The 27503-nt window shown below is 39.3% G+C and overlaps 1 protein-coding gene across 3 annotated transcripts in view; it reads right to left on the minus strand.

Annotated features, from left to right (window-relative positions):
* Positions 1–6153: 6153 nt before the first annotated feature.
* Positions 6154–27503, minus strand: part of MAPKAPK3 (MAPK activated protein kinase 3) — a 76656-nt gene continuing 55306 nt past the window's right edge. For all 3 annotated transcript variants that reach the window (XM_063291946.1, XM_063291948.1, XM_063291947.1), the window contains 9 exons: positions 19662–19801; positions 16809–16873; positions 16150–16229; positions 12428–12554; positions 11599–11674; positions 11207–11331; positions 9722–9807; positions 7246–7326; positions 6154–6322 (listed from right to left, as the gene is read on the minus strand). In XM_063291946.1, coding sequence (XP_063148016.1) covers positions 6164–6322; positions 7246–7326; positions 9722–9807; positions 11207–11331; positions 11599–11674; positions 12428–12554; positions 16150–16229; positions 16809–16873; positions 19662–19801 — 939 coding nt within the window. In that variant the 3' untranslated portion in view covers positions 6154–6163. The remainder of the gene's footprint in view (positions 6323–7245; positions 7327–9721; positions 9808–11206; positions 11332–11598; positions 11675–12427; positions 12555–16149; positions 16230–16808; positions 16874–19661; positions 19802–27503) is intronic.

The raw sequence follows: 27503 nt of genomic DNA on the forward strand, positions 1-27503 counted from the left end.
TTTTGGCCACCCTGCACCCTGTGTTGAGGGGTGGCAAGCAGCCCCCAAACCATGCATCTCTGGGGCTGCTTGCCACACTGCGGCTCAGGGGCTTCTTGGCAAAAAGCCTAACACCTAACAGATTGATAAGTCTGTACTTGGCTGGATCTTCCTTATTGTCTTTCTTGTAAATAGGGGCTATTATTGCGAACACCCGATTCTTAATTATTTTCCTTTTTAATCAATAAATAGATGCCAGCAAGGGCATCTGCCAGTTGTAATTCGATTTGATTACTTCAGAAAACATAAGATCATTACACCAGGCCTTTCCAGTCTTAAAATATTCTTTTATCATTTTGATCACGTCTGCTAAAAGTAACTGGAGGCCAGTTATCCAGAGTGCTGAAATCAAAGTATGTATCATCACTAGTATAATTGGGGTCAATATGCAAAGCCTTGTTTCTTTTCCCTGAGGATTGATTTACATTGTGATTTAGGGCCAAACAGGATCTGATAATGGGCTTTAGAGGGTTAAAATTTGTAAACAACATAAGCTGCCCTAAGTTTACCGCTTATGCTGCTGACACTCTCAGTCATATCACTGATCTTTACTATTCAGACAAAGGGAATACTTCTTCTCTGCGGGAAAGATTGTCTTGAACTTGCTGATCAGCTGATTGTACAGCTTTATCAGGCACTCCTGCAGGTTGTTTGCAGCCCTGAACAAATTTCTTAAAGATCTTGAGACTTTCATCATTCAGTTAGAACATTAACCTTTGGAAACAAATTCTGGGTATACTTTGCCTCTGTTTTCACTAACTCATTATGCAATAGAATGCTTAATACCAGGGCATGATAGTTGCTCTCTTGATGCGGTTCCACCTCCAACTTTAGAAGATGAAAGATTTTAGGAGGAGACCCATAATCAACTGTTAACTTTCTCCCTACTCCCCAAAAGATATATTCTACTGGGCAGTCTCCAACTAGCGCGCCATTCAAAAGGCACAGAGCTGTAGTCATCTCAAATAGAATCCCACCAAGCTGCACCTTGGTCCTTTGCTGACCCTTGGTAAAGGGGATGCATGCAGATAGAAATATATTTTAAAAATAACTTCAGTATTTTAAAAAGTTTTTGATTTTGACCACCACCTGGTAGCGTTCCATGATAAAGAAGTAAGGGTATGATCTTTAACTGAAGGTCATTTTACCTGCTTAATGCCATCCCTTGCATAAGCTACTTTGAGGAATGAGTAGCATCTGCTTCCACTCTGGTGTTTTGCATTGGGTCCTGTCATTGGTGCAGAGTGTCGGGTTGTGTGCCTGGAACTAGAAGAGCATGAGATAGATCCATGCACCCCTCCACTGAGTTGTTTGCTTCTTCCAGAGCTGTCTCCCTCTGAGATGCTTGTCAGACCAGAACTCTGTTGTTGTTCTAAAGACTCCTGATTTGTTGTGATAATTTTGCAAACTTCCATTGCCAAAACTTCAGACACCTGAACCTGGGTTGTGACTGAAACATCTACTGGGATAGACATAGTGAAATCTCTGCCAATGGACTCCTTATTAAAGCTCTGAACTCTCTGATTCTTTAAGATCTCAACATGGGGGATGGTGATATTGGTAATACTGGAAAGATAAATCTCTTATAGAAGACTCGGGTTGAATGATAAGCTGCTTTTTGTGTTTTTTTCTTGCTCAGGATTTTTAGTTGCCTTTAGTTGTGTCAAAGATGTTCTTCTCATGTTCTTGCACATTCAAACTGTTGCACATTGGAAACTGGAGATACCAGCTTAATAGTTCTGCTGTGGCACACAGACTTTTAATTATGTCCACCTGGCTCACCTTTTGGCAAGACTCCAAATGACTCAACTAACCTTGCTTCTTATTCTTCTAAAGGCATCTTATATGCCTTTGTGCTCCAGTGTTTATTTAAGCAATTTCCTCTCAAGGACTTTAGAAGCTCAGGAGGGATTGTCACTGTCATATTTTGGTTTAAAGAGGCAGCACCATCCTAGGGAAATACATCCAGCAAAGTACTACTCTTCCATCATGAAACACTTGGACTGGGAAAACTGTATGCATGAAGGCTTTCATCATAATATAGTAGGAATGAATACTGCATACTTTTTTTGGGGGGGTGGCATTCTGCTTGGCAGCCATTCAGCTTCCAAAAGATCAATAAAATACAGGTCACAACAAAAAAGCTGACTCAAAGAGAGGGTGATGGACTTCTCTGACCCCCCAAAACGCCTATTACACCAGGGCAATCTGATTAGTCTGTAGGAATCCATTCTCTCTGTACGCAGCCTCCTGGTTGATGGGCTCTCCTCCTTCAGGGCTCTTCTGCTTGTTTAAGGGTGAGGCAGCCTCTCCCTCTTGGCTGGTGGCAACCAACTCATGTTTGCCCCAGAGGAGACTCTTCAGTCTCTGCCAAGCAATCTCAATGGATTTCTGTAAATGCATTGAATGCCAGCTTTAACGAGTCCATCTTTCCCTTTATTTCTGATAACTGTTCAGAAATAGAAATTACTGTGCAGCCAATAGACATTGTCTGGATATAGAGTCAGTTGTCTTTCCACAGTTAAAATCCACAATCTCATACAGGAAAATCGTTAGTGCTCAATTTTTCCTTACAAATCCCATGCCAAGGCTTCATATCAATTTGAGATAAGTATGGGAGTTTACTAGTTACAATTGATGCTTTCTTGTATGTAAATATTCCTGGTCTTTTTGGCTGCTTAGTCAGACTGATATCGTTTTCTTCAGTTGGCCAAAAAACAGCAATAAGGTTAGCCAGAAATCCAAAGGGAGTCAATATTTCTACTTGGAAGCAAGACTGATTCAGTAAATAACAATTTTATGGGAAACAGCTTTGGAAAGCCACCTAATGTAAGTATAGTGCCTGTCGGCAACATTTTAAAACTGCATCTTTCCCCAGGATCAGGCGTCTGCCCTCCAATCTCAAGAAAAGCAGCTGCTGTTTTAAGGTGCTGTGCACAGTGCTATGTGCATGCTCCAAAGCACTTTTTTTGGAAACTGGGTCCAAAACGCTGTACAGAAATCAGATCATATGTCCATCAGCAGTGATTACATTAAAGGGTTACAGCTCTTCTCAAAGTTTCATACTGAAATCTGGCACTAACCTTCTTAGAAATACTGGAAATTAAATCTGGAGCCTTCTATATGAAACTTGTCTCTGACACTGATTTATGGAACCTTCATAAATGTTGGGTAAATTGTGGAATCTGACATATGAAAAACTTATGGGTAGGGGTTTTTTTTCCTTTTGCTTTGGTTCAGTCTCATATACAAAAGTAACCTCAAGTCAAGCTTGACTCCTGGTGGCTACACAGAGATGTCCATGATGTTTTTTTGCCAACATTTCAGAAATGGTTTGCCACTGCCTTCTTCCAAGAGGCTTTTTTCAGTTTCCAAATCTTTCCAAATCTCTAGCCTTGGTGATCCAAGTACTAGCCAAATCCAACCATGTTTATTTTTTCAAGAGCAGCCAAGGTTGGCTAGGTGCTGCCACCTAGTGACTACTGCTAACTTATAATTGCTCTAAGTTTTAGTCACATTGAATATTAAAAATAAAGATCTTATTTGGACAGAAATGATGCCTTCAAATTAAGTTAATTGCACATTCTTTGAAGTGGAAAAGAAAGAAGAAGCCCATCATCCTAGAGCTGAAAGCAAAATACCACAAAAGAAGATTCACTAAAATGAACAGCAAGGTCCATTTAAGAAAAAAATTGGGAAAGCACCATTTATTAATATCTGCAAAATGTTAATATTTCACAAACAGTCCGAAGTGCTTTTAACATCAATTTAATATCTGCTTGCAAGTCAAAGAGAGGCACTGTGTAATTAATAGAAATTTACTTCATTGCAGATTTATATTAACCCTTATAATTCTAGAATAAGGATATAACACAGAGGTCACCAATATTTTTTGGTTTAACAGCCGCAAATTCTCTTCCTTCGTCTCAGGTCTCCTGGCTTGTGCAGCAGACTTAGCTTGGAGAACGTAAGGAACAAAACAATTCATCTGCAATTATTTATCATCTCTCCACATTACACTGTACAATTGGGAGAAAACTTCATCTCCCCCTTGAGCCCTCTGACAAATATGGAGGCCATCCAAGGACTTCTCTTTCCTGTATGAGCGTTAGCAATGAGAAGTAAACAGACACCTGCTGTTTGTCAGCATCCCAAAAACTGGAGTACAAATGAAAGCTCAGATATGGATGGCTCTGCTATAGCTTTCTTCCTAGCGGGCCAGAGGCACTTGCGTTTGTGGAGAATTGTCATAGGATTATCCCTTTTCAAAGAAAATGTTTGGACAATGAAATGGTTTGAATAAAGATAGGTGGCATGTAATGCGGGTTTCACAGGACAAGGTTATTATGAAATATTGTGTGGAAATCCACCCCAGTTTGAGACCGTTAGGGTTTGGCATAAATGCTGTCCTTGCTGGTGCATTTGTCATCATACTAAAATATCTAAACTCTCTAAAAAGATATCCACAAGACTTACTTGAGCGACTTAGTTTTATCATATCCATCCCAATCTATAGTATATTAAAAAACAGTGTGTATTATGATACATACAAACAACTATAGTAACATACATGTTAATTAATATATATGTCAAATTTGCAAATTTTGACTTTGAATTTAGAAGCACTCACGGCCTGTGCCTATGTTTGTAACATTTTAGATGTGGACAGTATATGTGAGTGCCATATCACCCAGTTCACAGAACAGCCCAACCAATACCCTATCTCAGGAAAACTGCAGCTCTAAGCATTTATTTTCTGGTAGTAGTTTCCTAAGATTTCTCATGGAAATTCATCAACAAATAACCAGATAAAATGAATACAAATAACATAGGTGAAGTAGGCCTAATTGCTTTAATATGCCTTTTTAAAAAAAGCAACCCAAGAAAAAAAGAAAAAGGGGAGGGATGGTAATGATCCTGCCTCTGCCCTCTCTGGTGATGTCACATCAACCCCATAGCACTTGTAGCTCTCCCCTGCTAGAATGTAAAAAGTGCGCCCTCTAGCTGCACCATCTGCCTGTCACAGGTACTTTAGTAAGAATTACCATTTCACCTGGGAATAGTTTCCTTCTGAACTGAATGAAATTTCAACTAAAATCTTTGCGCAAAGTTGTGGATGCTGGCGTAAACAGTGATATTTTGGTTGATTAATGCTATAGACTAATCTCTGATATTTAAAAAGTAAACTGTTGATTGTAAAAAATCTGTGATAAAAATAAATTATGGCTTATACGTAAACAAGGAAATGGAACCCCTAAATCCTAAAATGTAATAATTGCACTCGTATCTGTTTTGCTATATGGATCCTACCAGGAAGCCAGTGCAACTTTTCTGTGTTTGAAAAAAATGTGTGCTATCACCACATATGACTGACTACAGTGTTTTTACATGTTTACCTATATGACCTGCATGTAAGGAATTTACGAGCATGGAAACAAGCTTTTAATAATCCCTTAAGCAAATCCCTTAAGTTGTAAATATTTCCCGAAGACTGAAAAGCAATGCTTCCTTATACAGATGGACAGTGTATAAAACAAGAGCGTTAACCTGATAAGAATATTAAACACAACAGACATGAACAATGAAAACCAAACAAAAATATATGATAAACTTACTTTTTTTTATAACTTTCTGATTGCTTCTTGTAATAATCTGATCTTTTTACTCCTTTGCTTTATGCATGGTTTAATCTATTTCTCTTGAATGGATTCAGCATAATCCAGTCTAAATTATGCACATTTATGAATTCATCTGGAGAGTTAAGCAGACAGATGCTCTAATTTCTTTATATGAAAAGAAGGGATTTAGAATTGTTTGTTGTGACTGTGCTTTTCTAAGCACTGAACCCGCATTGCCACAAGAAACATTTACTTATCCAAACTTCACTGGTATTCTAAAGTTTGTTGCAGCTCCTTAGGTAATGTATACTAAAATATACTAGAATGATTAACAAAATTCTTTTTAGAAAAAGACCCCTTGGGTGGAAATAAAAAGTTCTAGAACATATTATCTTGGACGCCATATTGCATTCTCTTGCTTATCACAACATTTTTGTTTCAGTTATGTACCCTTTGCGAGATGATTTCGGTTCAACTAATTATTTCATTTTATTTCTCTCTCATCTTCATTGGTTGTTACAGCCGGCTGATGCAGAAGAGGTACTTCCTTGTTTTTGTTTCTTACGTCGTTTGTTGAGGAGTCGGTTGTTGGATATTTTCAAATCTTTAATTTTTACTTGATCATAGTCCACTCTCATGGTTGCCAAAGCACTAGTCATTTCCTCCTAAAATGCACAGGAAGCAATGGTGAAATTTAAAGGACAAAAGTCCACCTCCTGCTATGTCTAACATAGGATCTCAGCCAAGAGTAAGAACTGTAGAGCTCCCCTCAAAAGTTATAACACATATACTAACCAGATGTACTCCAGAGTGGACTGTCATGAATGAAACAATTCATATGCTGAATTAAATATTAAAGTCAAAACAACTTGAGGGACCAGGATGAAATTAATCCTGTAAGGAACATTCAGCAAAGTAGCACATTTTCAAAGCTGTCCATGTGTTTCTGGAAGTTTTCCTATGTCAAAGGCAACCTGGCATAGGAAAACTTCTAGAAAACAGGAGTGGCAAAGTGTCATGGGTGTTCTAAGTCCAAAACATCTGACAGCCCACAGGCTGCCTATCCTTGTTGTATCTGCCTGAACCAGGATGAACAACTCCCAAACTATATGTGGCCTGAGTGTCTTTGTTGCAGCCCCCAGAGTCTCTGGACAAATATCAAAGGTTCAATTTTCCATTGTTTTCCAAAGAACAGAAATGTTAAAAAAAGAATATAAATATTTGGACAGATCTAGCAAATTTATTTTTTAAAACCCCAAACTTACCTACCCCCAAAAGGCACACTAAAGAAGGTTAATGTGAAAATCCTGGCCTTGGCCACTGCAGGCTTTTGCTGCTAAAGTTTATTTTTAAAAAAAAAAAAATGCCTACCTGGCCACCAAAAGCCTGCTTGTCTCTCTATGCCTAACTATAGTAATTCTCTCTATTAGTTATCTGCATACGTTTTAGCAACCATTGTGCAAATAATAATGAGCTGAAGATAGGTTCATACTGCTTAGGGTTATAAATAATCAGAAATAATAATTGTATCCAAGCTATCTGCAAACAAAGGAACATCTCCACACAACCCTACACACACACAGATTACCTTCACTTCATCCCAGTGGTCTTTATCTTCTTGCAGGACTCGGGCAGTGTGAAGAGGGGTTGGTGGCACCACCATGGATTGCTAAGGGAAGCAATCAATAAAGATGATTTCTCATGACAGACTGCTGTCACACTTAACACCATTAACTGTTCTTAAAAAAGAAGTCTTGTTTAAAAACATACAAACTTGACTCCTAAGCCACGTGAGAAAGAGTGTGTAGGTGGCTGCATTTTGGGAGACGGTTGTGTTTTCCATAATCACAAAATTGCATAACTTCCATAAGACTATAGCAATTAGCTTTCTAAAAACAAGAGGAGAAACTCACATTTGAACTCCTCCCACCTCCCCCAGTAAAAGCTTGCCAGAGGAGGATAAGCTTGGAGCAGCAGGAAAAAGCATAATGTATCCTCTGCTGCTTCACAGCTTTCAAATGGACCTTTTCCCCCAAGGTAGAATCTCAAACCTCATAATAGGGCTCAAAACGTTATTCTGTATAAAGTAATTTAGTTTTGCCCTCTATCTGTCTCAGTATGAAATTCTGCAGCTCTTTAACATCAAGGCCTCATTCTCCTTTTAAATGTTTTTATTTATAGGCCACAAAGCTGAATGAGAACTAGAATAGAACTAGACAACCCGTGACCCGTTGGGTCATCGTTTCAGAGATATTTCCTTATCTAAACATTGAAACAGAATGGGCAGGCAAAAAAGCAGTGGGAGCGGAAGTGACTTCCAACTTCTGGCTGGCTTCCCCACTGACTTTCCTTGTGGGAAGCTGGCAGGGAGTATCGTAAATCTTCCTTCCTTCCTTCCTTCCCTCCCTATCTGTCGTGCACCCCCTCGTTCCCTCCCCCACCCGGCAGCAGCCAATTACCTGCCTACTGGCCTTGGACTTACAACTTCCTGCTGGCTTCAAATGAGTTTAGACTTCCTGGCAGCCTCCCCACTGACTTGTAGGAAGCTGTCAGGGAGCAATGGAAATGAGGATACATGACCGTGGCTGACCATGGCAGCGTGGCAGTGCTGAAGCAGCCACAACGTTCCCAAATTTCATTCCCATGGAAGTAATGTGTCCCTGCATTCTGTAGGTTAGCCCACTTGAGGTACCTTGGTTCAAAAACTGTTGCTCTATAATGCACCGTTTCCCCCAATTGAAGGTTACAAACGATCAAACAGACACAAGAATTTTAGTAGTATATAGATGTCAGGAAGTTAACTTTTAAAAACAGAAAGCTGTTGTCAAAGCTACATTTACATTTTAGCTTGTAAACTGTGGTTAAAGCCTACAATGAGGTAGACATAACACCTGAATAAAAGGCTAAGCCTACACTTTTTCTTGGTCAACTGACATTCCAACGTCCAAATCAACCAGTTCTGCCCTATGACCTTGGTCAGTGTTTCTAAATGTGGTTCAATCTAGGTTTCTGGCTCAGGCTACCGGCAGGTGCTAGAACAGAGTTTCTGTAATAGAGGTGAGAATTCCAAGTCCCTCCATAACTGTTTATAACAGAAATTTGGAATTTAAAACCTGATACTATCTTAATCATCGCCGTTTCAACACTGGTGGCTGGAAAGTAAGCAGGACTTACTTTCTCCTCACACAGACGCTCAACTCATTTGTCTGCTGGACTTTGAGGCTTTCTTACTGAGACTGAGATCCTTTTTCAGCCTGGGCTGAGAGAAATGACAATTAGGTCTCTCTCTAACCATTTGCTCTATGTAGCACCTGGTTCCACTAAATCTTCGAAGTGCTGTCTTGGACTTTGTCTCTTTTAAGAGAAAGAGATCACAAGATATTTGATTGTTTTTCCTTGGTAAGGATGTCAACAAAATTTTATAGCAGCTCTTTGAAGTTCATTGATAGATGTGAGTGAGAATCCCGTACAGAAAATGTCGGGTGTCTTCTGCCTGGCAGCATGCAGATGAGAAACTCATAGCTGTGGCAGCAGCTTCCTTTCTTCCACTCCAGAGGGGAGTCTAATTCAGGACTCCCAGGGCCTTTTAGTTAGCATCTCCATTAAAAACAGCTCTGGTGTGATTTCCTCAGAGAGCTGTGCTTAAGCCTCCCTGTTCTCTATCTTGAGTTTTCCCAGTTCTCTGCCAAAAATTGAGAACGCCCCCAAAGCAGGAGGTTCTCTATTCATATCAACGCTGTGTAGCACGATGGTGCCTTGGAGGTCTAATAATAAGTCCTACGTTGATGAGGTAATGTAGCTTTTTATAAGCAAGAGAAGGAGAATGTGTGCACTGCAATGAACACTAAATCTAGCTGAGAGCAGTTGGGTTGGGGGTGTAATGTCCTTGACTGCCACTCACAGAGAGTTTTTTTCTCTACCCTCCACGTGTTCCCTCATGCTGTGATGGAGAAATTATATTCTTTTATACAGATAGAGCCTTAGTTCAATTAGTAATATGCCAGATCTTCATTGCAGGCAGCCTAATACTCACAGACAGACCAAAATGATTGTGCAGGACTCACATTAATCCAGGGGTGATTCATAAATTGAGAAATGGTCATTCTCTCTGTTGGGTCAGTTTTCAGCAATTGACGAATGAGCTGCTTAACTAGAAAAATAATACATACATGCAACTTAGGTAATAAAATCTTGCAAAATTATGCAAGAAAAATATTGCAGAATATCCATGCAGCCCACTTTTCTTCTGTCAAATTAGAAAAATGTTTGGCACCCACAACTGTCTGTAGAATGAATATATCATATTCATATTATTATACTTAAGAAGAACTATTTATCTTTTCCAGTTTATATCCTGCCTTTTACCCAGGAGTACAAGACTGTGTACATAGTGAGAAGTTAGTAACCTTCTGAGGCAAATTACTGGTACCAAATTACCCAGTGAATCTTCATGGCTTATTATGGATTTGAACCCCATTCTCCTCAGTTCTAGACCAACACCCTAACCACTACAATATTTTAATTCTACAGGGAGAAGTTTAAAAGAGGAAAAAAAAAACACGATGTGGAGTTAGAGAGTTCTATAAATTGAAATCATTAGATCAACCTCCTCCAGTCTGGCACGTTCATCACTCATCTGGTGATGTAAAGGTATCTATGGCCCTCCAGATGTTACTGGACCTCAACTTTCATCAGTCTTAGACAGAAAGACCAATATCTGAAAGGCCAGAGATTCCTTGCTGCTGAATAAACCATTTTCCATTGGTTGGGGGGACATGTCATCCACCGTAGCCAATCCTAGGGCAGTTCAGAAATTTTGCCCCCAAAGGTGACTAAATTTTCTAGCCCAGATGAGGCAAAGTTGGCCCTAAGGTGGAAAAATGATTTTAGGATGATGCATTTTTGAGCTACTTACAAATTTAGTACATATATTGCCTCATGTCTGTGTCGTTTGTTATATGGAATATCACATCTGGAAGCAGCAATCATTGCTGATACTCTAGTACTAACCTAGAGGTAAGCAAGCTGTGGCATTCTAGATGTTGCTGAGCTCTTAACTCTTAGCATCCCTAGAAAGCATGGGAAATAGTGACAGCTGCTGGTATTTGTAGGGCAGCCATTTCTGGAATGCCACAGGTTGCCTATTCCTGCACTAGAGAAACATACTGAAGCTAATTACAATCTTAAACCAGATGTTAAGAGGCATACTGGTGATGCAATAGAGCATTTGTTACTTGGAATACATTTTTGCTTATTTCTGTACTAGCCCAGCACATTTCTATGTCCCTCTCTAATATTAAAGTGAGATTTGAAGAAACAGCATTTAATTCAATTTGTTTAATCTCCTGGCTTATGACTCTTGTTTTTACAATATTTATGAGTTAGGTATGTACATTCATGAAATCTGCCAAGTTTAATACAGTCTTGTATCTTACAACCTTGTATCTTGAAGGTCTCTATGAGCACATAAGTTACCCAATTAAAAGTTGCAATTTTAAATACCTATCAGTGATGCATTTTTATTGGAGACACAACCAACATTCATTTACCTTCATCAGATACTTCTGACCATTCAGGTTTTGGAAATCCATACTGCCCCATCCGAATTCTTCTCTTCATTCCTGGGGAAATGGCTTGGCCAGTATTTGAATAGAATGGAGGGAACCCACACAAACTGCAAAAGAGGGACATATACAGAATAGTTTCTGCTAACTAGAAAATAACTATATATTCCCTCCCTGGTCCCATGTAGAGACACAGATGGCTGCTGATTCTTCTGACAGAATGAGTAATAATCCAGTGACTAATTTTTCTTGGGTGTTGCAAAAATGGAAATGTCATTGAGGTACTAGTGGCTTTAGGAATGGAAATGATTGGGATATCAAGGAGCTAACATGTGACGTATCAGAGTTCTGTTTTGTTATTTCCACTTTGCACTTACAGAATGTACATGATGACACCAAGAGACCACATATCACAGGATTTGTCATACTTCTCAGGACCAAGTACTTCTGGGGCTGAAGAAGAGAACAAAAGAATTGTGAAAGTTAGTTTTTCAAATGTTGGTTATACAGCAACTAATATTCGTTATTTATTAAAATAAATGGTTGCTACTTCAATTTAGCTACTTAAATCTATTTAAAATGATTTAAGTATAGTACTAATCAGCAGTAACAAGTACTTTACATAGTTTACTTATGTAAACTACTGTACATGTATGTGTAGGCATGTATGGGGAGTGTCAGAAACAGACATCCCCAAGTTTGGGGTCTAGAATTTTATTTCCAGTGTCACCAGCACTTCTGTGATTGTCCGTAGTAAATCTGGAACAGTGAACTCTTTTGCTTTGCTTGCGAGATCTCAGCTAGTACCATCCTTCTAGCATAATTCATCAGCTGCTACAAGGGCCATTTTTTTTTGCCTGCAAGTCCCATAAAACCTCTGAATTTTCACACTGGGATCTCTTGCACAAGGGCATTGCTTGCTGGAGCCCAATACTTGCAATGGAAATTAACTCCTGGCCTGTTTTGACTATGCACTGGTGGCTTCTTCCTCTAATCCTGAATTGCTGCCCTGGGATTTGATCTCTGACTGCTTTGGACCACACATACACTTTTGGTAAAGTAACATGTACCCATGGTCCTAGAACTCAACTGTCTGGAGCCTAACTTTTTACTTCTGATAGCAAGGGATGAGTGTATTTATAAAATGTAATAATTTCCTGCTTTTCAGAATAAATAAATCAGAAGACAGGAAAAAGCCAAACTTACCTACATAATAAGGAGTGTAACAAGGAGTCTGCAGTGCATTCTGTATGGTTGTCTCTTTAGCAAACCCAAAATCTGTGAGTTTAAGCACTGAGTCTTTGTCTTTGGATGTATAAAGTAGGTTTTCTGGCTGGGATTGTATCAAAAAAGGGAGATAAAATAAAGGTTAACAGGATAATTTTTTGGTACCAAGCGCTTCTGAATTGTTAATTCTATTTGGTTCATAACCAGAACCAAGTTTACTTTTAATTATGAGTACATTGTAATCTTGTGGTGCCAAATTTTAATTGACATATGCCTTCTTTGCACATCACTTAAATGTACCAGCTTTTACGATACTTGGATTCCTGACCAGGAGTGTGAGTCTGTGTCCCATTAAAAATGTGATTCAAGTTGCTCCTTTCAGGGTAGAAATTTGTTGTTTATTCGTTTAGTCGCTTCCGACTCTTCATGACTTCATGGACCAGCCCATGCCAGAGCTTCCTGTCGGTCGTCAACACCCCCAGCTCCCCCAGGGACGAGTCCGTCACCTCTAGAATAACATCCATCCACCTTGCCCTTGGTCAGCCCCTCTTCCTTTTGCCTTCCACTCTCCCTAGCATCAGCATCTTCTCCAGGGTGTCCTGTCTTCTCATTATGTGGCCAAAGTATTTCAGTTTTGTCTTTAATATCATTCCCTCAAGTGAGCAGTCTGGCTTTATTTCCTGGAGGATGGACTGGTTTGATCTTCTGGCAGTCCAAGGCACTCTCAGAATTTTCCTCCAACACCACAGTTCAAAAGCATCGATCTTCCTTCTCTCAGCCTTCCTTATGGTCCAGCTCTCACAGCCGTATGTTACTACGGGGAACACCATTGCTTTAACTATGCGGACCTTTGTTGTCAGTGTGATGTCTCTGCTCTTAACGATTTTATCGAGATTTGTCATTACTCTTCTCCCAAGGATTAAATGTCTTCTGATTTCCTGACTGCAGTCAGCATCTGCAGTAATCTTCGCACCTAGAAATACAAAGTCTTTCACTGCTTCTACATTTTCTCCCTCTATTTGCCAGTTATCAATCAAGCTGGTTGCCATAATCTTGGTTTTTTTGAGGTTTAGCTGCAAACCAGCTTTTGCATTTTCTTCTTTCACCTTCATCATAAGGCTCCTCAGTTCCTCTTCACTTTCAGCCATCAAAGTGGTATCATCTGCATATCTGAGATCATTAATGTTTCTTCCAGCGATTTTAACTCCAGCCTTGGATTCCTCAAGCCCAGCATGTCGCATGATGTGTTCTGCGTACAAGTTGAATAGGTAGGGTGAGAGTATACAGCCCTGCCGTACTCCTTTCCCAATCTTAAACCAGTCCGTTGTTCCGTGGTCTGTTCTTACTGTTGCTACTTGGTTGTTATACAGATTCTTCAGGAGGCATACAAGATGACTTGGTATCCCCATACCACTAAGAACTTGCCACAATTTGTTATGGTCCACACAGTCAAAGGCTTTAGAATAATCAATAAAACAGAAATAGATGTTTTTCTGAAACTCCCTGGCTTTTTCCATTATCCATCGGATATTGGCAATTTGGTCCCTAGTTCCTCTGCCTTTTCTAAACCCAGCTTGTACATCTGGCAATTCTCGCTCCATGAATTGCTGAAGTCTACCTTGCAGGATCTTGAGCATTACCTTACTGGCATGTGAAATGAGTGCCACTGTTTGATAGTTTGAACATTCTTTAGTGTTTCCCTTTTTTGGTATGGGGATATAAGTTGATTTTTTCCAGTCTGATGGCCATTCTTGTGTTTTCCAAATTTGCTGGCATATAGCATGCCTTACCTTGACAGCATCATCTTGCAAGATTTTGAACAGTTCAGCTGGGATGCCGTTGTCTCCTGCCGCCTTGTTATTAGCAATGCTTCTTAAGGCCCATTCAACCTCACTCTTCAGGATGTCTGGCTCTAGCTCACTGACCACACCGTCAAAGCTATCCCCGATATTGTTATCCTTCCTATACAGGTCTTCTGTACATTCTTGCCACCTTTTCTTGATCTCTTCTTCTTCTCTTAGGTCCTTGCCATCTTTGTTTTTGATCATAGCCATTTTTTGCCTGGAATTTACCTCCAATGTTTCTAATTTTATGGAAGAGGTCTCTTGTCCTTCCTATTCTATTGTCTTCTTCCACTTCCGCGCATTGCTTGTTTACAAATAATTCCTTATCTCTTCTGGCTAACCTCTGGAATTTTGCATTTAATTGGGCATATCTCCCCCTATCACTGTTGCCTTTTGCTTTCCTTCTTTCTTGGGCTACTTCTAGTGTCTCAGCAGACAGCCACTTTGCCTTCTTGGTTTTCTCTTTCTTTGGGATGTATTTTGTTGCCGCCTCCTAAACAATGTTGCGAACTTCTGTCCATAGTTCTTCCGGGACCCTATCTACTAAGTCCAGTCCTTTAAATCTATTCTTCACATCCACTGCATATTCCTTAGGAATATTAGTGAGCTCATATCTAGCTGATCTGTGGGTCTTCCCTAATCTCTTTAGTCTGATCCTAAATTGTGCAAGAAGAGGTTCGTGATCGGAACTACAGTCAGCTCCAGGTCTTGTTTTTACCGACTGTATAGATGTCCGCCACCGTTGGCTGCAAAGGATGTAGTCAATCTGATTTCGGTGTTGTCCATCTGGTGAAGTCCATGTACAAAGCCGTCTCTTAGGTTGTTGGAAGAGAGTGTTTGTTATGCAGAGTGAGTTGTCTTGGCAAAATTCTATCAGCCTATGTCCTGCTTTGTTTTGTTCTCCCAGGCCATGCTTACCTGTAATTCCAGGTGTCATTTGACTGCCCACCTTAGTATTCCAGTCTCCTGTGATGAAAATAACATCTCTTTTAGGCGTGTTGTCCAGTAGGTGCTGCAGATCCTCATAGAACTGCTCTACTTCAGCTTCTTCAGCATCTGTGGTTGGGGCGTATATTTGGATCACTGTGATGTTAGATGGCTTGCCCTGAATTCAAATTGAGATCATTCTGTCGTTTTTTGGATTGTATCCAAGCACTGCTTTAGCCACTTTACTATTAATTATGAAGGCTACTCCATTTCTTCTGTGGTCCTCTTGTCCACAGTAGTAGATCTGGTGGTCATTTGATGTGAAGTGGCCCATTCCAGTCCATTTCAGTTCACCGACGCCCAAAATGTCTATCTTTAATCTTGACATCTCACCAATGACCACATCCAATTTGCCCTGGCTCATAGATCTTATATTCCAGGTTCCAATGGCGTGTTGATCCTTAGAACATCAGATTCGCCGTTCACCACCAGCACCGTCAGCTGCTAGCCGTCCTTTCGGCTTTGAGCTAGCTGTGTCATCACGTCTGGGGCTAGTTGAACTCATCCTCTGTTCCTCCCCAGTAGCATTTTGACCATCTTCCGACCTGGGGGTCTCATCTTCCGATGGTATACCGACATATGTCTGGTTGTACTGATCCATTTAGTTTTCACGGCAAGAATACTGGGGTGGGTTGCCATTACCTTCCCCAGGGATCGCATTTAGTCTGACCTCTCTGTCATGACCTTCCCGTCTTGGGTGGCCCTTCACGGTTTAGCTCATGGCATCATTGAGGTGCTCAAGCTCCAGCACCACGACAAGGTAACGATCCTTTGCTGAAGAGGGTAGAAATAGGCCTATGCAAACCAAAATTTCCGAACTGTTTGCATGTGTTAATTTTTTCACATATTCAGAACATATTCACTTCTCACCTTGACATCTCTGTGAGCTATGTTCATCCCATGAAGATGTTGGATGGCTGTTCCAATATCTCTCATTATTTCGGAGGCCTCTAGAGATGTAATTTTACAGAAAGGTCACATTAGCATTCTCACTGTATCTCAGAGATATACAGTGTTTCTAACTAACAACCAGCTTGTTTATGTTGGGGGTGTGTGGGTAAAATTAACCCTAAGAGTTGTGTTTTGCTTTGAAAATGACTATGCAATCACCCTTTCTGCTCCTCAGTCCTTTGCTTAAAATGCAACAATACAATTGACACAAAATCTTGTATGTTGCATACCTGCAATACGCTGAACGTTTTTTTTGTCACGACCAAACAAACACCTCTTGCGTATGTTTATTTTGAAATAAACACCGCAGTGTTTGGTGAAGTTTCAACCCATAATGTGACAGCCTCATTATTCAAACCTGGATGACTTTTCATTAAAAACAACCCCCCTCCAATGAAATTCATGTTTCTGTGACATTTCAGGTGTTTAGAAATAAAAATAATCAGAAGCTCGATCAGAAGTTTTGAAAAAGTTACCAATTTTAATTTGATTAAAATTTCTTTAAAATAGTAACAACAAAGGCCTTTCTCAAAATACGACTTCCAAAAATTTGTTCATAAAAACCTTTGATGTTCTACCTTTTTCTGTGAAAGCTTGGTCTCCTCGCTCCTGGATTCGAGTGAAGAGTTCCCCTCCCTCCATGCTGTGAACAAAATGCAGATGATTCAAAATGCAAGCACAGAAGGGGGTCTGATTTCAGTAGTGCAGTTTTGGGTAACACTGTTCTTCCATTTCATATCTGCTACGCGTTTCCTGAACTAATCTTACATGGCAGCCAAAAGCTGTTGCTCTAGCCTTACAGCATACATAACATTTTTAATCATTTTGTCACAGATTGCTTAAATGTCTCAAACAGTTCTAAAGAATTTCCCTTGCTTGGTTGCTTTTGCAGCTGCTGGATAGCCTGTTTCTGATTGATCCAGTTTTCCTGCTTATAAAGAATTAAGGTCCCTGGATATCTGGAAAGTGTGTCTTTCACTATAGCCTTTTATAGGCATGTGAAATTACGAAGACTATTCTCATATCATCATCCAGGAACTATATTCAGGTGGCAAAGGCATTTGGGGAAGTATTCACGAAGGCTGCTCTACAACTTTCCTCCCTTGAAGAATAAAACGAAGGTCTTTCTTCTTGAACTCTGTTCATCAAACTATACCCTGACGTACCTGCCCATTCTTCAAAAATTCTGCAGGAGAGGGTGGTACTACAGATCCCTGGCCTACTGCCATGTCCTTTATATACTTTCCTGTCCAATGTACAGCAATGCACAACGGAAGTCTCTTTACCATAGGAGGAGATGGAGGAGTGTGGCCAAGAAGGTGGCAGAAGACAATCCTTTTCATAGGGGCCACAGTGGCTCAGTGGTTAAGACGCTGAGTCAGAGGACCATTAAGGTCGGCAGCTCAGCAGTTTGAAACCCAAGAGCGCGAGCCGCGTGACAGAGTAAGCTGCCGTCAATCTTGTCCCTGCTCCTGCTAACCTAGCAGTTCGAAAGCATGCAAATGCAAGTAGATGAATAGGTACCACTTCGGTGGGAAAATAACAGGGACATGAAAAGAGCCCCCTCGGGCATCCCCCAGGCAATGGTGACATCACCGGCAAATCCTTTCAATACAGAAGCATCTTGGTAGGTGCTTCTGACATGAAACCCCCCCCCCCCTCTTCATGGCTTTTCAATTTTAGGAATGACTGGAAGACCTTAGTTCAGACTACTGTAATACTATGTTTATTTACCCACTAGTTACATTTTACAAGTAACAACTTATGCCCCTCCAGTAGTTGCTAACCAGAATTCCCAGAATGTATCTTCATGGGTTACAATTCCTAGAAGTGCTGGGAATTAAAGTTCAACATCTGGAGTCCCATAGTTGTCTGCCTTTATATCTCATAAATATTTTTAAATATGTTATTTTTCTTGCACGCAGACTACTTAAATCCTGCAGTCTTTAATAGGATTTTAAATGTTTAGCAGCAAGACCACTGCTACAATAAATCACCTGCTTGTGACTGGATGACTGTAAATTGCTGCTCATCCCTACACCTCCCTGATATATTTGATAACAAGGAAAACAAATGAACACACAATGAGTTTTAAAGCTTGATGTTTAATATACATGCAGGCTTTTCAGAGAAAGCTGAATCACTACTATTATTACTTGACCCTACTGGAAATGAGCCCAACAGACAGTACTGCAGGATGGCTAAAAGTAATTTCTGTAGATTTGATGCCATCAGAGTTCTGGAAAAAAACAAAACAGAAAACAAAACAGCAACAGCAACTGGAAAGTAGGAGAGTATCTGAAGAGAAACATAAAATTGGCCCTACATACATTCTGCAAAGAAAACCCTTAAGGTTTAAGGAGGAAAAGCATAATCTGAGCAGATACACATAGAGTTCAGAAAAAGATAGAAGGATGTCAGAGAAACTCTCGACAGAGTTACAGTTTCTAACATACTACAGAAAATGTAGTAGTCATGATGCAATAATACAAATAAAGCATCTGTTCCTAAGAGCATCTGTTCCAATGCATACAGCATCACCTTAAATAAAACACTGATAATGCTTGTGGCTTTTTACACTTCTGTACAGAACACCTTTTCTTACATCTTTCGTGTCTTCACCCAAGGTAAAGAAAATAACCCCTTTCTCAAACAGCCTTAGAGCAACTTGCATTATTTCACAGGGCAACATAGTATTAGATGCTTCAATAAACCCTGTTCTCTCGTGCAATGGAGAAAACCCTAATTAGCTATCCTAGAAATGTATTAGTTTAAGGGCAATAAATACATTAATTACAGTCTAAACAGATCAGATGGCATCACCATCTACAGAGAAGCTTCCTGTAAGATGCTGTTATCCTCATCTCTTTGCTCAAAACATAAAACTGGCTACTGAGGAAAGTGGGATAATGAACTAGATAGGCCCCCAGTCTGGTCTGCAAAGCATTTCGATGCCTCTCCACCTCCGACTATATAAGCATTGTTTTGCTCATAGCCATGCAGAGCTATGGAAATTATAAACAGGGAGCTCTTTGTATAGGTGTTTCTACTGCCACTCAAACAGCAGACTGGTTTTGATCAAGAAGAGCATTATCACATGGGGGGAGGGATTTAATGCAGTAGGCAGTTTCGACTGGTCTAGATGATTCCTTTCCTATGGCTCAGTAGTCACTCACAGAGACGATGGTAAAAGGCAAAAAAAAAAAATCATATAGAGGTATATATACACAATACTGAACCCAGTTCCTTCCTCCAAGATTTTCAGAAACAAAACCGTAAGATTTTTTAAAACTCCAAAATGGCTTTGTACACTTTTTCTTGGAAATTATGGACAATTCACCACTGTTTTCTATACAAAAGAGATTGTATGACTGAGATCTAATCATTTTCTTCAAGATTCCAAACATAAAACAAGTGAGAATGTCGCTTACCATTCCATGATGATTAGAAGGCATCTCTTCCCATGGTGTATGTTCTCATAAACATCCAAGATATGGACAATGTGGGGACAGCCTGAAGCTCGCCAATGATGATCTACCTCCTGTCGTGCTTTTGGGCTGTCATACAAGAGCTGTAAAGGGACAGGAAATAGGAGTAACAACTAAGCTGACTTTTTTGCCTGCCATCTAAATTTGCTGTCCTTAAAACTCTAATGAAAACTGTCAAACCTAAGAGCTCATTCGGTTGGGGAACTGCAAAAGAGGATTTCCATTACTCCTAATTTCCCCCCCAAAACTGTGGGGACCAAATTAAGTAGCTGCTCTATGCTTGGAAACAAGGAGTTTTTAAAACACTGCCCTCACTACACTGGAATGAAATAATCTTAAACTGTTGGCCTTAGCCTGATGCTCTTCCAAATTAAAGCTAAATATTATTTGGAGATTACTTATCCCCTCCCAATTTGAAGCACATATTGAAAGGTTTCAGTTAGTGGCACAGATAATTGCAAAAAATGTCATATTTGCAAAAAAAGGTTACATACTATGCTTGTAATATTAAGAGTGATAGAAATATGGGGTCTTCTTTCTTTTCCCCTTACACAAAAACAACCTTCATCAATTATGTATACATTCTAGCACAAAATAGAAGGTTTATTACTAATAGCAATAAAGAGTGGGGCCAGAGAAAATAATAGGATTTACTTATGTTTGAAGCAATTTATAGCTTGAATTGAGTTTCACCTCTCTGACAATGATAAAAAAAGGTTGCTTCTCTTCCTCTCTGTCTTAGCATAATACCTGGCAGTTGCAAAGTGCATTCCAGGATCTTTAAGTAAACAAGGCTTGTTAAATACACACTGACTGTATGAATATGTTTCCTGAATGGTAATTCAACCTCATATTTTCCAAGGGACACTGTCTTCATTCTGATACTTCAGTCATTAGGTAAAGGTAAAGGTTTCCCTTGACATTAAGTCCAGTCGTGTCCGACTCTAGGGGGCGGTGCTCATCTCCGTTTCAAAGCCGAAGAGCCGGCGTTTGTCCGTAGACACTTCCGTGGTCATGTGGCCGGCATGACTACACGGAACGCTGTTACCTGCCCACCGAAGCGGTGCCTATTAATCTACTCACATTTGCATGTTTTCGAACTGCTAGGTGTGCAGGAGCTGGGACTAGCAACGGGAGCTCACCCCGTCAGGCGGATTCAAACCGCCGACCTTCCAATCGGCAAGCCCAGCAGCTCAGTGGTTTAACCCGCAGCGCCACCGCATCCCTCCCACTTCAGTCCTTACAACAACTTTATTTTTAAGCATCTACAAACTTGCCATCAGAACAATTATTTACAGTACATCCATCATCACAAGATACATTTTTTAGATGTTGGTGGGGCGTAATGAGAGACACAGAGAAAACCCCAAGAGAGATTTCTGACTGAGGTGGGATATAATGGCAATAAATAAAATATTCTGTCTTACTGTGCCCTAAATAGGAAGGGGGGGGGTGAACTATCTATAGAATCTGCACCAAAACTTGGGAGACTATTATTCTCCCCCACCCATCCAGACAGACCATAATCTTCAGATTTGCTGCTTTCATTTTAAACAGGAAGATGGTTCTAGCCTTTCTACAAATCAAGATATAAGGTAACTCTGCAGCTATTAATTTTATTTTTTTGTTTTGTAAGAAATGCCTGTTCTTAATTCTCAGTGTTTTAAAGAGAATGACTTTTAATTAGGGGAAAAAGTCCTAATAGAAAATGACACAAATACCTGTAAAACATTCCAGGATTTTAGTGTAGCTGTGTCTGTAGTTTATTTATTTATTTATTAAATTTATTTATTAAACAAATTTATATGGCCTCCCAACTCTCACACTGTGAATCCGGGTGGCTTACAAAAGTTGTAGGTATGTTTACCCTATAACAAAAGACTGAAGCAAAACTCCTTGTTTGTCACTTAGTAAGCATGGAATCTAGTGCACAAGGAGTTTATCAAACAGTATGCAGGTATATTGTAGGAAAAAACGATAGGTCTTCTTGTTCGTATGCCCAGAGATGTAACACTATACTTAACATGTTCAAGAATTATATAAAGATTACTATAGTGTAACCCCCACAAACACCAGAAACACTATAAATAGTAGTAATTGTACTTTTTTTTTTTTTACAATAATCACATGGATTTTCCTATGCACGTTTATTTGGAAGAAGTTTCTGAAGTCTCCAGTCAGGTTTATTCTACAGTAACTCCATATAAGTTTGCAGCCTTACTCCCATAAGAAGCAGCATAGTTTTATGATACTTTACCATCTTTGGTAAAAGCAAATGAGGAAAACGAACCTATTCTTAATAATATGAAGCAATTGGGATTCTCTTTATCTTTCAAAAGAGCAGGCTTTTTTCTAAGGAAGATGAACATAATGTTCTGGCACAGCTCAAAGATTTATTTAAGTTGCTTAGTAAGTTTTTCTCTTGTTAGTTTTTGCTCGAGTACTAACAGGTACCATGTTATTGCATCGACAAGTATACAGTATTTTTGCTTTTATTGGCCCAAACAAGGGAGATGCTTCTTACAAGCTTTTCTACAAGAAAGCATAGACATGATTCCATACAGATTTTTAAAAAGTGCTTTACTAAGCACTTTTATGAGTATCAATCCATTCAGTTGCATTTCCATGGAGCTGATAGATCACATATGTGCTGTACAATTCTGGCATTTCAAAGCTTGCATTTCAAAGCCACTGTGAACCTAATTTTGAACTAGGATATCTCAATTCTTACACTAACTAGATATATCTAGCATGATATTTAGGCAACCCTCTTATAAATGTATTTCCATTACTGCTAGGCAGAATATTAAGTATTCAGAAATCAATCCAGAATTTCATGATGGTCTGAGGTATGCAAGATTGGGTGGGAGTGCTAACATTTTCAAAGTTAGTCTAAATTGATCTTGAAATAAAATGAAAAGATATACTGTGTTGAGTAAGTAGGTAGACTATGAGAGGCAACAGCATAAAGCATTTTTACTCTGAAATAAATAAATAAATGAATAAAAATATTATTAGTGCTGAGAACTGCAATATCCTAAGGCTAATATTTTTCCACTCCATATGGTACTTTGGAATGTGCAAATAAAGGCCATTTTTATTGGGAATTTCTAGAGGACAAGTTCTTTAAGCATAAATATAAAACTTCTAATAATCTAAGGCATTATATTAAATCTTCTCTTCATTAATTATTTAAATAAAACTTATTCAAGAAGTCTTTTTCCTCTGTTCCTTAGAAAGCTGTAGGAATTTGCAGTGAATCTTAAGAAAGCTGATGTAGGGGTGAAGGGTGGGAGGAAGTGTTCTTGACTTTTCTCCTCCACTGATTTCTTTTAATAATTCTTCCCATCTCTAGTTTAGTAGCTTCATTCAAATATAGAGAAAAGGAAGATATTTTGCATTATACTTTAATGGTCATGCAGGAATCAGATACTCTTTACTTGCCAATTCTATCTTGATATCTTAATACAAAAGCTACAGGCATGGCAGGAAGCAGAATCCCTAGAAAAGGTAAAACAGTACTCCGTTTTTGCTTTGCCCACATTGGCTTCTGAAAGGCCTGGATTTCTATGGCAATATAAATCACCTAGAGTCACTTGTTGAGATGGGTAGCCATATAAATTGAATAAATAAACAAATAAAATTGGATGCATAAACTTAGACGAGGATTGGAATGTAGTTCCACTGGGAGCTGACAGTCTTCACTGACAATCTATATGTGTTGAGGACTTTTTCATTAGGAGAAAAGAAGAGTGTGTCACCTCCTTTAATGGCATCCCCAGGCTGGACATCACTGTGAGAGCTGAGCAGTAGGGAGGCCAGGTTTCCAAGGTGGGAAATTTGACTTTTCTATTCTAAATCAGTCTCTTCCCTTTCCCCAAATGAAGCTGAAATCTGCTAATTTCCTACACCTACTTTCTTTCCATCTTTGCTCACTCAGTGCAAATCTCAGTGCAACCTCACAATAATTTCTTCTTTTGGGTTGTAAATAAAAGCCTGCTTATCATGGTATTGAACAGCACACACACAAAAATCCTTCTATATATTTTTCCTACTTTTAAAAATGGTACTTGTGGGATTGCTAATCAGTACTAACAATGGTTCATCCTCTCTGTCACAGTGCATTATCCTGGATTTTCTCATGTATTAAGTCCTGGACCACTGCCTCTTTTTCATCTCCAGGCCCGGGTGCTATTTACATGCTGCAAAGAATTATCTGGCATGACAGGATGCTGATAGCTACCTAAAGAAAAGGAACTAAGAAACCAGAGAGATGCTCAGATTTTCTAGGAAGCCCTTGATTTCAATGAAATTACGTTGCTGATAACAAATTAATTGCTAATATCACATTGTAGAAACTATATAAAACTTAAAAGCCAAAGAACATTACAGAATCTAAAGGTAATTATAGTGGTACTCCAGCTCCCATTTAAACTTGCTTATATATCCAACTCATTTATATTCATACAACTGGGAGTTAAAATCCAGACATTTAATCCATTTACATGTATGCAGGAAATTCTCTGAAAGACATCAGACAATATCAGTGATAACACTGAAAATTGTTACTTTTATTGATTGGATGGATTTACATCATTTAAGAGGAAGTCAAGGTGGTACACCTAGGACTCCCTATTTTTTTCCACAACAGCAACCCTGTGAATTCAGTGAGGCTGACAGTGAATGACTGGACGAAGTCACTCACAGTGAACTTCCATGGCTTTGAATGGACATGGATATGACTCTCCCCATTCCCTGTGCAATCCCTAACTACTAACCACATTGCCTCAATTTATTCAATGGATGGATAAATGCAAGGAAGCAAACCACTCCAACTAATCAACTAACCTTTTCATAATATAGGCTAATTCAACTGGCAAATTTAGAGTAGCTGAGCAGCTGAATAGAATCTGGAGAGCTAGAGGTGTAATTTTCAGACCAATAAGTAGTAAGTATGGAGAATCTGTGGTTTCAGTTGGTTGGGAAAAAATATTATTTTATTATATTCTGCCCCTGTGAAAAAGGAAGGCACTGGAATTTTTTATTTTAAGAATGTAAGAAAACAAGCAGTGCCCTTCTGATTGGACTGCTGGCCCATCTAGTCTAGCAGACTGTCCTCACAGTAGCCAACCAACTGTACAAGGAAGCCCACTAGCCTCCCAGCAGATTGGCTCAGAGGCAGACACACTGCCCTCAAGGCTATAGCCATTGACCCCCCATAACCTCCATGAATTGGTCCCACCCTCTTTTGAAGCCAGCCAAGCTGTAGCCAGCACCACATCTTGTGATACCAAATTCCAGAGATGAACTGGAAGTTGTGTAAAAACAAATATTTCCTTTTGTCTGTCCTAAATCTTCCAGGAGTCAAATGTATTGGGTGACCTCTGGTTCTAGTATTTGGGGAAGGGGAAAAATAGCTTCTCCTTGTCCACTTTATCCACACCATGCATAATTTGGACACCTCAATCATGTTCCCTCTCATTTGTAGCCTTTGTAGGGTAAAAAGCCCCAAATGTCACAACCTTTCCCCGTAGGGAAGCTGCTCCAGCCCCTTGATCATCTTACTCGCCCTCTTCTGAACCTTCTCTAGCTCCACTGTACACTTTCTGAGGTATGGCAACCAGAACTGCACATAATATTCCAGATGTGGTTGCACCATTCATTTATATAAGGGCACTATGATAATGGTGTCTCTATTTTCAGTACTGTTTCTTGTTATGCCTAACTTGCTTTTGGCCTTTGTTTACAGTGGACACACTGTGTTGACACCTTCATTGAACTATTTACCATTACTCTGAGATCTGTTCCTCATCAGCCACTGTTAGCTATGTTTTTTTGTGTTTTGGGGGGAGATCAGGTGGGGTTCTTACATAGAGGGAATAGAAAGGTTTCTTTAAAAATTCACAGTGCAGGGATAAGTAAGGCTATGCTAATCTTTCTAAGTCACAAGGTGATCGAATGGTGCATATTTCTCTTTTACATTAAAATTCCTAGTGTATGCTCACAGTAGTGGAAGACTCAACTCCTACCATTTTCAACTCAATAGCATTTCCTGAAAAGGTCAGCTGATCACACAATACTGTGCATATGAAGAGAAAAACTTCACATGCAGGCATCTTTCCTCACAGAATCATTTCCTGAGTCATTTATTTGATATTGTGGGGTAATTAAAAAAAGTCAAAGCTATTCAAGTCATTTTAATTCAATCTTTTTTAATAAGAATGTCTGTATAATAGGAAACTGTGAAGAGTAGAATGAAAGGGCACAATTCAAACTTGAGACTGGTATGTATGTATCTGGGAAATGCATGTTTACTTTGAACCAGTTTAACTCTTTAAGACCAGATGGACTGCATCCTAGCCTGTGGAAGGAACTAGCTGATGGTCTGGCCAAATCTTATGCATTCTTTCAGAAATCCTGGAGAACTGGAGAAGTGCCAGATGACAGGAGCAGAGCAAAGTCTCTATCTTCAAAAAATGAAAAAGGTAATGGGGAGGAAGAGCCAGAAAAATACAGGCAGCATCTCATACGCACCTGAGAAGATTCATAAATAGATCATAAAGAGACTGATTTATAAACATATTGAAAACAATACAGTATGTATTATTTCTATATATTGCCATAATCAAAAGATTGACTCCCAGTCTTTTACATACTCAGTGTGGATTTATCAAAAACAAGTCTAGCCACTAACCTCATTTTCTGATTGGGTAAGTGATTTACTGGATTGTCAGAATATTGGAGATATAATGTATCCTGACTTCAACAAGCATTTGATAAAATACCTTCTAATGATCTGATTAGCATCACAGTTAACAGCTGGCTATATAATATAACACTTAAATGGATACATAGCTCTAAAACCATACTTTCTTGGGGGAAATGGGCGGTAATAGAAGTTTGCTAGCTAGCTAGCTAGCTAGCTAGCTAGCTAAATAAATAAATAAATAAATAATACATACATACATACATACATACATTCATACATACGTACATACATACATACTCTAAGAGTACTATCAGTAGGGTGAGATACCTATAACCTAAAAGATGGAACTAACATTCAAAACAATACTGATAGATTAGAACATTGTTTCCTAACTTGTAAGTTCAAGATGCATGGAATTCAGTTATAGTGAATGACCATTACAGTTACAGTTACAAACCAGCTACAAGGTTGGGAAAAATTGGGTTAGCGAAAGGGGCTGGAAGTAACTGAATGAAATTTAACAAAAACAAATGCAAGGTTATTACCTTTTAAGAAAGACAAATCAAATGGACAGCTACAGGGTGAGAGTATTAGTATTTACTAAAAAGATAGTGGACTGGAAACTCAGTCAGTCAGTAGCATGTTGTAACTATAAAAAAGGGCAAATGACAATTTAGGCTACATCCCCAAACATATAGTTTCCAATTCACTGGAAGTAATTACTCCACTTCTTTCTGGTTTGGTCAGATCCCATCTTGTGTATTGTGTTAGTTCTGAGCAAAGCCCTTTAAGGAGGGTTCAGAAGAGCAGTGAGGATAATAGAAATTATGTCCTATGAAGAGAGACTGAAAAAGCTGAGCTTTTCTCAAAAGCTTTGAGAAAAGATGGCTGAGGGGCCTCAGCCATCTGACTAGAGAATTCTGGGAGCTGATAGTGCTATTCAAATACCTAAAAATATATCTTACAGAAGGAAGTCATGACCTATTCTCTACCATTTTGGAGCGCAGGAGAGGGAATGATGGATTTCAGTTACAGAAAGGTATAGTCCAACTGAATGTGGGGGAAAAAAAACCTTC

The sequence above is a fragment of the Candoia aspera genome, chromosome 2, assembly GCF_035149785.1.
Source record: "Candoia aspera isolate rCanAsp1 chromosome 2, rCanAsp1.hap2, whole genome shotgun sequence".
Taxonomy (NCBI): Eukaryota; Metazoa; Chordata; class Lepidosauria; order Squamata; family Boidae; genus Candoia; species Candoia aspera.